Here is a 12125-nt window from a genome sequence, read left to right as displayed (position 1 = left end):
CATCAATGCACTAGAGGGACTGCTGAAAAAAAGTCGTGTCTCAATGGAAACATTTTTTTAAAGGCATAAGAGGAGCTTTGTTGGTCAAGAGTTTCTATAGTGACCACTTCTGTAAGACCAAGAATACTTATGAATCCTACCGCCTTGCTTGTCTTCTGTAAAATTACATCTTTTAATCTCCTGACAAACAAGGCACATCTGGGCAGGGAAAACCGACCTGCCCTGAGAATTGTTCTGGGAAACTTGAGTTGGTGAGCCGGCACACTCCAAGGAGAACTTGTTAAACACCCCCCACAAGGGGGCATGACTGATGGCTGGTGCCTGGGCCTTCTTTCAGAGGCCCTTGGTGTGAGGCCAGGAGGCAGCTCACTTCCTGTGCATCACGTCTCTGACGGGGCCAGATTAGCTGTGATTTATCCCTTCCCCAGGGAAGTCACTGCTGAAAAGAGAGACATCTCCTCCTTTATAACTTGCACCAAAGACCTACTGAGCACCAGGATCCTGAATCATCAGCTTGTAAAGACTCAGCAGCATCCCTTTCAATCTTTATTCTGTTTTTTTAATTGCACAAGCAAACCATACAATAAAAATAAAGACATCTTTTAAAAAGAAACTCACTCCTAATCCTGCTAATCTAGCATCTAATATATCTTTTTTCCCAAAGTCTCTGTACACATGCAGACGTAATTTTCATTTGGTAACAGTCAAGGTGGAAGCACAAGTAGCTTTTTTGACTTTTCATTTATTGTTATGCTACATATTCCTTCCTGTTACATAGTATTTTCATAGTTAGTGTCTATTGGTTGGCACGCTCCTCCAGTAACTTGGTAAGCTGTAACTTTCTTAATCAGTCTTTATTTTGTTTTCGGTTCTTAATGGTATCCTTTCCCCTTTGTTTCTGTAGGAAGTTCTCCAGCAGCTGATCGTAATGAATTTGCCCAATGTCTTGATGATTGGCAAAGACCCGCTGTCTGGTGAGTGAAAGCCGCCCCTGCCCGCCCCCCGTAGAGCCTGGGCAGTGCCATCGGCCCTGGGCAGCTGTCGGAGGCAGAGCTTTGGCTGCCAGCTTGGAGCCAGCACAGTGAAACCACGTGATCATGCGGGTGTGATTGTAAAGGGTGGGTTTATGACCCCAAGGCACTACGCCAAGAGCACAGTTCTTCCTTAAGAATATATCCACCAACTCCTCGGGTTTGAGCGCAGGGGCAGGTGAGGGCTCGGGTTTGGGGGCCCGGGTTGTGTGGTGGACCCCCAGGGGTCTCTTCTCACACCATCATGGCATGTGGTCACAATTGGGAAGAAAGAATCTTTCGAGGGAACTGGCGTCCTGTGCTGCTTTCTTCCCCCCATGGTGGATCGTACTGGGACATCCTATCTTGTGTCTGTTTACACGTCTCCCTCTGGTCTCCGGGGCTCAAGTGGGCAAGATTCTAAGTCCTAGTCTCGGCCACTCGGTATGACTTTGAAAGACTGAAATGTCCTCCCGGGCACCTTCCAGAAAGCCAGAGCTTAGTTCATACCTGACAGTTAACACACTGGGTGAGTTAAACAGGGTGATGGATTTCTTTCTGTCCACATTCGTGTGCGTTCACCGGGCACCCATGGCTCATGGATAAGAGCTTGCAGCCCCTGTGAACAGATGTGCTTGCTGGTTCAGACTTCCCCGATTCCCGTGAAGACCTTGTTAGCCTCCTGGACTAGGTGAGGGGTCAAGGAATGCAGGAAGGATCCCACATTAGAGGCTTTTGCAGACGGAACTGAAGCTTCCCTTGGTCAGTACCTCCTTGCCCTGCTCTCACTGGAGTCTGAGCTCAGGTTGCCTGGAGAGCAAAGGAGAAGTACACCCTGTGACCTGCTGAGGATGTTTCTCGGGAGGAACCCTAGCCCTGAGAACAGCAGCAGCTACTTGGGGCACTGGGTCAAGGGCAGCTGAACATCAAACCGCTTTGCTCATGGCGGGGTGTCCTCCTCGGCCACCACACCCCGTTTCTCTGCGGGAGCCAAAGGACGGTATTTCCTTGACCTCCTGTTTGTCTTCAGCACTGCCGGCCCATGAGCACCCACATCCTCTCACGCTGGCTTTGCAGAGGGCACCCAGGCCCACCTGGTGGCCCCTGGCAGTGAACACCCTCACCCACTTGGTGCGTTAGTAACAGGGAGCCCTTGGTTCACGCCACCCCCAGCCCTGCCTTAGGGCCGTTTGTTTTCTGGCTTTATTTCATGGTTCCCCCAGGTAGAGGATGCCAGATGCAGCCCTGGGCCCCAGGGACAGCTGGGACTCTCGTGTTTCTGCAATAACATCAGGAAAGTGAGGGTCTGCTTTGCTGAGCAGAACTGTGCTGTCTGTCCTGACTTACTTGGGGGCTTGGTATTGAGAGAGAGATGCCCGGCGGGGTTGGTGGTTCAGGCTTAGTTCTGCTGTTCCATCTGCCTTAGAGCAGCATTGTCAGATGAGAGGAAGGCAGAGGAGCAGGAAAGAAGGATGCTCCCTGCTTGAGCCCTGGGTGAGCCTACTTTGCGCTGGACATTGGACATGTGTTTCAAGATGGAAATGAAAATGTGCTCCTGGGTGTGGCCGTGCCGTCCCATTTATAGAGGAGAGAACGGCCACTCACAGAGTTGAAGGGACAAGTCCTTGGTCACTTAGCCCACGAGCAGAGGGGCTGATTGGGAATTTGCTCCATCCAGCCCCCGAGCCTGAACTCCAGTCCGTATCACACACGGACAGGTGTTAGGTTAAGCTGCAGGCGATTGCCAGTATTCAACCATTCTGACCTACAGAAACGACAGTGGCATATGAGGCAATCTCATACTAACCACGTCCTCCTCCCCCACCCAGCCACCCTGTCACCCCATCATACTGCATAGTTTGCCACCTTCCCGTTGTTGGTGCCCCTCCCCCCCCCCGCTGCCATCTGGAAGCCTGCCCTCTGGGGGCCCCTTCTCCAGCAGGCATCTCCACTCGCCACAACCCTGCGCCCAGCCCTCCCCCTAGCTGAGTCTCTGTTCCGGCCCCTCTGAACCACACGGGGCCAGGAGACTGTCCACATGCAGAAAACCCAGGTCCCGCCTTGGGTCTGGCGCAGGACAGAAACACCTGTAGACATGTGGAGGCTGATCTTTTTTATCGCTTTATTAAGGTATAATTTGCATACCATGAAATTCACTTAAGTATACAATTTAGTGATTCTCTCCATAAATGTGCAGGTTTGTGCAACCTTCCCTACAATCCAGTGTTAGAACACTGTGAGGAAGCTGCTTTTAAACTTTGACAGGTGGATGGTGTGCCCCTTGACCCCCAGCACCATATAGAATCAGCGCACATCAATTGAAGACGCTCTGGCCCCAGTTCTGATGGAAAAGGTGGAGAAATGAGATGGGGAGCCCAAGGAAGGTTAAGGATGGAATCCCACCCGCTGTAGCAGGCTCAGAGGACCACCGGCAGGCAGGGCCTGACTGACAGCGGCTTCTGTGGGCTCCACGGAGAGGGGAGGGGCTGCCTCCCCTGAAGTCAAAGCCAGAGGGATGGGAGTTGGGTGCACGCATGGGTAGGTTTTGACAGGAGTCTCGGGGGGCTCCGAGAGCGGAGGAGGTTGGCGGCGGGGGTGGGGGGGTCCCCCAGCGAGACGCAGACATAGGTGCCAGAGACGTATGTGTGGAACAGTGTTTTCTGTTTGAAATTTTAAAAATAGATGAGTGAAGCATCTGGGGTTTCTTTTAAAATAAAGAACAAAGTTGGTTTTTTTCTTGTGTGGTTGCCTAGAAGGGGTAGAGGGGGCGGCTTTTTTACGAATTCTGCCGCACGGCCCGGGAGCACGCCTGTGCTCTTTCTGGCTGATGTTGACACTGTACCAGTTATTTATAACATTTCAGTTTGGGTATATTTTTTGTTTTTGGCAAATGCACCTCAGTGGAGCCAAGGCAGGGGCAGCACAGATCCCAGCGGAACATCTAGTTCAAACACACACATGCGCGCGCACACACACACAGTGACACTGAATGATCCCAAGGCGCCAAGCACTTGTCCCCCTTCCTCTGACCTATGAAAGGGAGATGTCATGACTCATACTATTAGAAGATTTTTCTGTATGTCTATTACCCTGCACTCATCAGATAAAAGGATGTTCTCTTTTTTCCTACCCTGGGTGGGATTCAAAGACAGTTCAGGGAATGTAAGAAAACACTTCATGTACATGAAAAATCTATCCTCGATATCTGCCCTCCTGGCCCCAGATCCCCATTCTCTTATTTCCTGTTTGTACCTCGAATCCTCTCTGGACTTCCTCTTTGATCGTGCGTGGTTTTGTAACCATCTCCCTTGGATACCCGTCCCTGGGGAAGCGTCTGTCTGGCGCCTCGTTACTGTACACCCCGCTTCTTGGAGCCTGGCCTGGGGTCCTGCAGAGCCATGCTCTACCTCTCCCTCACGTTCATACAATGGCACATAGCAGAAAGGCCTTCCCCGGTGGCTGGGCCACATGTGGACTCCCGGGACTGAGTGTTGCGGGGTGCGCTCTGTCTTGTTTCTCGTGGGCCAAGTCTGATCCTTCTCTCCCACCCCACCCCCGTTCCTCAGGCAGGTGCCCTGGCTCCACTTTCCAAACAGCTGAGCTCTTCTCTCTTCCTGCCCCGCCGCCCCCCTGGTTCCAGCCACCACCCTCCTTCTCCTGGTTAGCACCGGAGTGGCCTTCCAACTGTCTGCCTCTCTACCTTTCCCCCTGCCGCCTGCTGCTGTCTGTTCTCAACACAGAAGCCGGTCCTCTTAGAAAGTTAGATTATGTCACTTTCCTCCCTGCGCTGGGGCCTGTGCACTGGCTGTTCCTTCTGCCTGGAATGCTTTTCCAGATATTCACAGGAACAGATCCTTCCAGTCTTGGCTCAGATGTCACCTTCTCAGTACAGCCTTTCCTGACAACCTCTCTGTTTGCAGCTGTGTCCCTCCCCCTCCCCCAGGGCTCCCAGTTCTCTATCCTGCTCTGCCTCCCTTTCTTCATAACGCTTACCACCCTCCAGTATGCTCTCTCATGTACTTATTTTTCCCCCTCTAGGATGTAATCTGTCATGAGCACAGGAATCTTGGGGGCTTTTGTTGTTGTCTCCAGTGTCTTCTACGTGTCTAGAGCAGTGCAGGCACACAGCAGGTGCTAAATAAATAGAGCACAAGTGCTGGAGACCCACTTTGTCTACTTGTCTCTCCTGTCCCCACTTCCCTCTTCCCTTAAGCTGGTGCTCCTTACAGATGTTAACCACATGCTCTCACAGATGCAGTGGTCAAGTGTCAGTGGTCAGGGTCAAGTGAGAGTCGACCTCTGCCCAGCACCATGTGTGTGGCTGCCCTAGGCCAGTAATGATGCGCTGAAAACTGCCCACACCCCCAGCAGTGCATCCATTAGACTTATTTACCTGGCTTATCGAAGAGTGTGTTCTACATGGGAACCAAGAGATCGTGACGTCTGCTGCATCTCTACAGTGAGGGAAGGCGTTGGCCAGAACTTCAGGCTCTGGTTTCTCGGCAGCCAGGCCTGTCACTGTGCCACACATATGAAAAAGACTAGATTCGTCTGACAGGAAGCCAGGGTGTTAGCAAATTAATTTCTGCAATGAATCATAGAGCAATCACGCTGGAAGAGAGCAATGTTTTCTCTTCCAAGGTTTGTATCCAAGTGCAGTCGTGGTTTTCAGACTTGTGAATTGCCGATCGCTCGTAAGCTGTTTGGAATGGAAAGGGGGGAGTCGTGTAGGTGCAGAAACCCAGCCCAGAGAGGGGAGGAAACTCATGCAGCAGCACACAGCATGGTGGTCCCCTAGGTTGGAGATGTGTTTATTACCGTAAGTTACGCAGATGGTTGTATATGTGGACAGTCAGCAGGAGGAACAAGCCACTGTCATTATTCTGCCTGGTGTTTCTTGAGGTCTAAATGCCACGCAAGATACCTGGGTCCATGGAGGGGCTGACCCCGTATTCATACCCTACAGGGTCCTGTCTGTGAATGCAGACAGGACCCTTTGAGGATAGCCTGGGGGATTCCATTAATTGCTGTTTAGTGATCTGGTCCTTGTCTTCAGTTTTCTCTCTCGTGCGGCAGTTTCAGAAACAGAAAGCACCTGAGAAGTTGGAGATTCTCTGCCCCCCAGATGCTGTGAACGTCCTTCCTTCACAGCTCACACAGGCCTCTGTCCTCCTGCTGCTCTGGCTGAAAAAACCAGAAGGCCAATCTCTGAGCCTGCCAAATAGAAGATGGGAAGGCGCTTACATCCTCCTTCCTCCAAATGGCATCTCTGAGTGCACCAGAGGCTCACAGAGGAGCTCAATCCAAGCCCCACTCCAGCTTTTGCTCTCAGATGCCCACCGTGGGTCCAGAGGCCATGGAGATGAATGGACTGCCTCTGTTCAAGGAGTCCCCCGTCTGCACTGGGGCAGGAGGGGAGGAAGACAGTGTCTATGACTAGCCTGTTCCAGGGCGAGAAGCGGTGTGCGCGTGCTTCCCACAGTGTGCAAGGCAAGCAATGAGTTCTGCCTGGGCAGGTCAGGAAGACTTCCTGGAGGAAGCGGCATGTGGCAGGGCCTCAAAGAACTCTCGACAGAGCAGCAAAGGGAGTGTGTTGAGGTGTGACGAGCTCGGAGGAGTGGAAATGTGCTGGCAGTCCCATGAGAAGCTCAGGGAGGAAGTCTCTGTCATAGCTGCATTTTGCATTTCAAAGGCGGAAGGGAAACAAAACTCCTGAAAAGTTCTTGGAATTTAATTTTTAACCCTCTCAGGTTTTACTTGCTCTCCTGTCAAGGGCATCCTTGAAGTGCTTCTTGGATCCCATGGCAACCTTCCCTCACTGCACAGCTCTGCCTTTGAGGAGGAGCTGAAACCTCTGAGAGCCGGTTCCCCCCGGGAGGCTGGCTTACCTCCCATCCCTGTGACGGGAGAGAGGTCTCTGAGACTGGTTTATGACAAGCAGTCTTCCTGCCGCTGAGATTGTTCCTTTAGAAAGCAGGCGGCTGGCTGCCTTCCCTCCCCTGTCACCTTCCTGCGGCTCTGCCCGCACCAGTGCCCTGCTTGCCAAGTGACATGGTGGGTCGAGGGTCTGCCATTAGGGGTTAATGAGCGATTCTTGAGGTTTTTTAAAGCTCTTTTTTTCATTTATCCTGAATTCTGATCTGTGTATATATATATATACACACACACATATATGTGTGTATATATATGTAAAATCTCATTTATATATATATATAAACAAGATCAGAATTCCCAACCTTAAGCTATTTTTTCATTTCTCCTGAATTTTGATCTTGTTTATATGTATATATAGCTTTTCTATTTGCAGAAACCTCAGGTCCTTTAAAAGAGGAGGGAAGAAATAAGTAAATAAAGAAAAGCTAATCTTGCAGGCATTTGATCCTGTTCATGTTTCCTGTTTTCTCCTTGAGGGAGCAGATTCAGAAAAGCGCCCACACGCGATTTCACATGGCCTGCCTGCGGCCTGCTCCTTTGCTTTTGTGCTGCCTGCTGGATTCAGAAATGAATTCTCTGGTCCATCAAGAACGCAGGGGGCTGCTGAGCACTTGAGCTGAGTGCCAGCACTTGGCTCTTCTAGGAACGTGAAAAGCTTGGGTAACACCAAGCACAGCGAGCGTTAGAGCACAGCCAGGTGCCGGGCTTCAGAGCAGCCACGGGACCTGCCTGGAAACCAGACTTTGTTTGGTCACCTCCTAGCGATGGGCTGTACACAGAGACAGGGCTCCCCGGCTGCGTGACCGCGCATGGCGTCCAGCGGGACTGCTCTCTGTGGCCGTGGCCGTCCGAGGAGGAGGGATGAACTGTTGTTTGCCAAAGGTCTCTGTGTTCACCGCTTTGTGTTTTCCGCCCGGTGCTTGGGAGGGACCCTTCCTCAGGTCACCTCCTGCCTCTGCTACCACCTCACCTCCAATCCGTGCAGACTCTGGGTCGCAAGCTGTATTCTTGTGGTTGCTGCTCCCTTTCCGATCTTCAGTTGTTTGGTGCCAGGAAATGAAGCTCTCAGTTTCTGGGGCCGGGGCAGGCTGGGCTAGGGAGTCGTGTTTGCTGGTGGCGCAGTGTTGAGGGGCTTGGTGTGGCTGTTGGAGTTGCTGTCTGTGACCTGGGAGCCGCTGCCTTGCGTCACCTGGGCAGGTTCTCGGTACCCACACAAGGTGGTGTGGGGGACCCCTGCGGGTGGGGGCAGACTTGCTGCAGGTGAAGGAGAGACGATGGGATAATGGGGCCAGGGTGCACTCGAGCCCCTGCTCCATTTCACACGGACGTGTGACTCGGTGCCTGTAAAGTCCACGTGTGATAAACGTTTGTTGAATGACTAATAAATGGGGGAGTGCCTGGTGGGGGTCACACGTGAATGTTCTGGTTGTAAGAAATCTAAGTGAGGGTTTCACAGGAGTCGCTCTCCAGGCTATGAGGTGGTGCGTAGAGGTGCCTGCCTCCTACTCCACGGCCTGGGATGGGTATAGTGGAGGGTCCCCAGGTGCCTACCCACCAGGAATTACCGTCCACGCTCTTCCTCGTGGAACCCAAAGTAACCTTGCTAAAGTGATAACAGCTCTGCTCAGCGTAAGCTGAACCCCCAGGAGGGCCCGTAGAGCTGTGCCCGTGTGGAGGAGCCTTGAGATGTCATCTTACATCGAGGAGAAACAGGGTCACGCTCAGTGCAGTGCTATTTTCAAATCTATGAGACAGCCCCATGATCATCCTTATGAAATGACTGGTTTTTAACTAAGAAAGCAGGGAAAGCACAGTGAGTGGTTGCCTGCAGCACATAAGAGAGCAGAATGTAGAATTATTAAGGGAAAAAAAAAAAAATATATATATATATATATATATCCATCCCAACAAGAAAGGAAACTGGAATTGTTCTCTTTGTTCTCCTCCCCGGGACATAATGCTAACTGTTGCCTTCAGTCCCTCAGTCAGCAGACACTGGCTGAATGCCTGCACTGTGGCCCTGGGATCAGAAGGTAAACCAGAGAGAGCCCTGCTCTGGAGGGAACGGTCAGTATAACGCAGTTTCGGGGAGGGGGATGGTAGCGAGTCAGGAGCGGGCAGGTGGTGACCAGATCTCAGTTCTGTGGCTCAGCCTGTCTGAGCCTCTTCTTGTTAGTAAAAACGCAGATAATACTGGCCTTTGGGGATTGCTTTGGGGATTAAGTCAAATGATAGCGTGTTACATGAAAGTGCTGTAACGGTCTGTAGGCGCGAAGGGCACGTGGGGCAGGCAGGATTAACTCCGGTGGGTCCGTCCTTCCAGGCTGCGAGGGTTAAACCCTCGGCCTGGCTGGCGACTCCCAGACCCCGGGCCTCTGTGGTTGTGGGGAGCTGAGGGAGCAGGACAGAGGAGTCAGGGTCACTGCTTTCCTCTGACCCCTATCTCTGCAGGTAAAATCCCTGTGCCTTCCACCCTCTGCAAGGCAGAGTGTGTGCCCTTTGAGGCAGGAAGGGCTTCCTCTTGGAAAGGGCTGTTTGCCTTCCTTTGTCTGAATCCCCACCTTCATACCCAAGTGACCACTTATACACAAGATTGATTTTCCGTATCCAGAGAATGTATGAACATTCAGATGACCTCATCTTAGAGAATCAAAGAGTCGAGCCAAAAGGGTCCCCTTGATTGTGTACCAGGCATGGAAGATGGATTTTGTTTCATGTGCCAACTTTCATTGATTGGCAGTGGCTCTTTGGGGAGTGCTGTGTTCAGAAGGGTTCTGAATCCTCCTTCCAGGCTGGGTGAGAAAATGTCATGATTGACGCATCGTGTCTGCCAGAGACACGCGATTAGAAAGTCGGGGACTCTTCCAACCCTGATGTGATTCAGCCTCCACATTTTAGAGGTTGGTGTTCTTTAATCGCCCCACTGCATTTCTATCCCCAGGTCCACCTTTGTCGCCTGTGCAGTATCAGATAGTTTCCCTTTTGTTTGGGAAGCTGATTTATGTCTGCAAACCTCTGTAGCTTTATGTCTATAACTTAGGTCAGCCTATACGCGTTCCATTTCTGCTAAGAAAGGCTGGGGTGAGTTTCTCTGTGTCAAGACTGCAGGAAGCAGGTAGTTAAGTAAGTAAGATTTTTCTTAGACTCGGCCGTCCGCTCAGGCTGTCGTGGGACTCCCCCTGAGGTTGTGGGTAGATGCAGAGGATGCCTGATGTGCTCGGCCCTCCCCACACCCATTGGATGCTTGTGACTCACTAGGTACAGAAATCCACGGTGCTTCCTACCTCACCTCCCATTGCTCATGAAAACCCACTCTAATGAGCTTAAGCACAAAGCGTTTATAATTTGGCAAGCGCTGTGCTCTCTTACGTCTAGGCCTTCGCATGTGCTGTTCCCTGTGCCCGAGAAGCCCCCAAGTCTCTCCTCATCCTGGGATCTCAGCTCAGAAGTCGCTTCCTTTAGGAAGCCTTACCTGATCCTTACTGCAATGAGATGTCCTGCCTCTGGGTTCCCATAGCACTTACCAGCTTTTAAAAATTACCGGTTCCCTTGGTCTGAGCTCAGAGGACTGCGTTAAGTGTGGGTGTGTTCTCAGCAAGCACCCAGCGTCTGGTAGGTTCTTGGGAGGGAGCGGTCTGTAGGGGTGTTTCTTCTTTGCCTGTGTAACTGTGTCACTGAGCCACCCCCGCTGGCAGGGATCCAGTGGAGAGTCTTATGATGTGTTTTGAAACCATTCAAAACCCACAATCTGGTAGATTTTGAAAATAGCAGAAATCCTGAGAGAAATTGGGCATCAGCTTCCCATGAGAAATGAGGGAACTTCTGCTTTTCTCTCTCTCTCTCTCTCTTTTTTTCAGTTTCCTAGGCATTTGTGTAGGGGTAAAAAATCACAGGATACATTTGTTATAGCAAATGTTTGTATTCACTTAGCTCGGTGAGATTGAGCACAGCCCTGCTTCGTGTGAATGAAGGCAGAGGTGAATTTCCTAGTGCCCTGTTCACCACCAAAAAGCTTATTTTAAATATTCCCTGAACATTTTTCTAATATTAATTCTCTGTGTTTAAAATCTTTCTTCCCCCTCTATTCCAAAGCTTAGCAAAGTGGAATTCCGTACTTTTCCAGCAGTGCTCTGGATTAAATTTAGTTTTTCCTTGATGTCTGATAGATGTGTATGAAGGAAGAAAGGACGGACGGGCAGATTCACGGTTGTTATTGTGTGTAACTCAGGATGCTGAGGGAGCAGAGCCCTTCACTCTTTCACTGAACAGCCTCAGATGGTAGCTTTGAGCCCTCGTGTACATGTGCAGAGCTCCTCATCTCTTCCTTGCTATCAGATAACCGGCTTAGGCTCTTGCTACTCACAGTGGTCCTGTCCCGTGCTCCTTTCCACTTTTAATTTGCTGTTTTTATCTGCAGTAGTTTGGGGGAATGGATCATCTGAGTTGTTTAAGTTACCCAAAGTGTGATATAACTGGGTCCTCTGGGGCCTTTGCGGTGACGAGTACACAAAGATTCTTCGTGAACTCTGACTTCTTTTTCAGCTGATCCAAGGCCCTTAAAACGCTTTCTTCCTGTGTCAGCTCTGCTGGCTTCAGCACCAGGTACACGGCCCGTGAAGGGTGAATCGCTGCAGGAGGAGGAGCTGGTGACGGCTGGAAGGGGTCTGTACTTGTTATATCCACCAAAGGGCTTTCAGGGGGCCCTTTCCCATCATTTGGGGACTGACTGTGAAGGGACAGAGGTGAGGACAGCCACGTGGGCTGGCTGGCATGAGCAGCCCGGGGAAGGTTTTGGTGAGACTGATTGGAGGTTTTTAATACTCAGGTGTGCATTTCCTTTTCTTTTCTTTTCTTTCCTTCTTTCTTTCTTTCTTTTTTTAAATAAATTTACGTATTTTATTTTTGGCTGTGTTGGGTCTTCGTTGCTGTACATAGGCTTTCTCTAGTTGCAGCGAGTGGGGGCTACTCTTCGTTGTGATGTGTGGGCCTCTCATTATGCTGGCTTCTCTTGTTGCAGAGCTCAGGCTCTAGGAGCATGGGCTTCAGTAGTTGTGGCACGTGGGCTCAATAGTTGTGGCTTGCAGGCTCTAGAGTGCCGGCTCAGTAGTTGTGGTGCACAGGTTTAGTTGCTCTGCAGCACGTGGAATCTTCCCAGCCCAGGGATCAAACTCGTGTGCCCTG

The 12125-nt window shown here is 51.1% G+C and overlaps 1 protein-coding gene across 7 annotated transcripts in view; it reads left to right on the top strand.

The window, feature by feature from the left end:
• The window catches only part of CCDC88C (coiled-coil domain containing 88C), a 130477-nt gene that overhangs the window by 53450 nt on the left and 64902 nt on the right, over positions 1-12125 (top strand). For all 7 annotated transcript variants that reach the window (XR_009053288.1, XR_009053287.1, XR_009053289.1 and 4 more), the window contains exon 4: positions 905-974. Coding sequence is in view for 4 of the 7 variants with exons in the window: in XM_057732671.1 (XP_057588654.1) it covers positions 905-974 (70 nt within the window). In the remaining 3 variants the exon portion in view is untranslated. The remainder of the gene's footprint in view (positions 1-904; positions 975-12125) is intronic.

The sequence above is a fragment of the Hippopotamus amphibius genome, chromosome 4 (assembly GCF_030028045.1).
Source record: "Hippopotamus amphibius kiboko isolate mHipAmp2 chromosome 4, mHipAmp2.hap2, whole genome shotgun sequence".
NCBI lineage: Eukaryota > Metazoa > Chordata > Mammalia > Artiodactyla > Hippopotamidae > Hippopotamus > Hippopotamus amphibius.
Note: the sequence above shows the minus strand (reverse complement) of the source record. Positions and strands in the feature narration are given on the sequence as shown.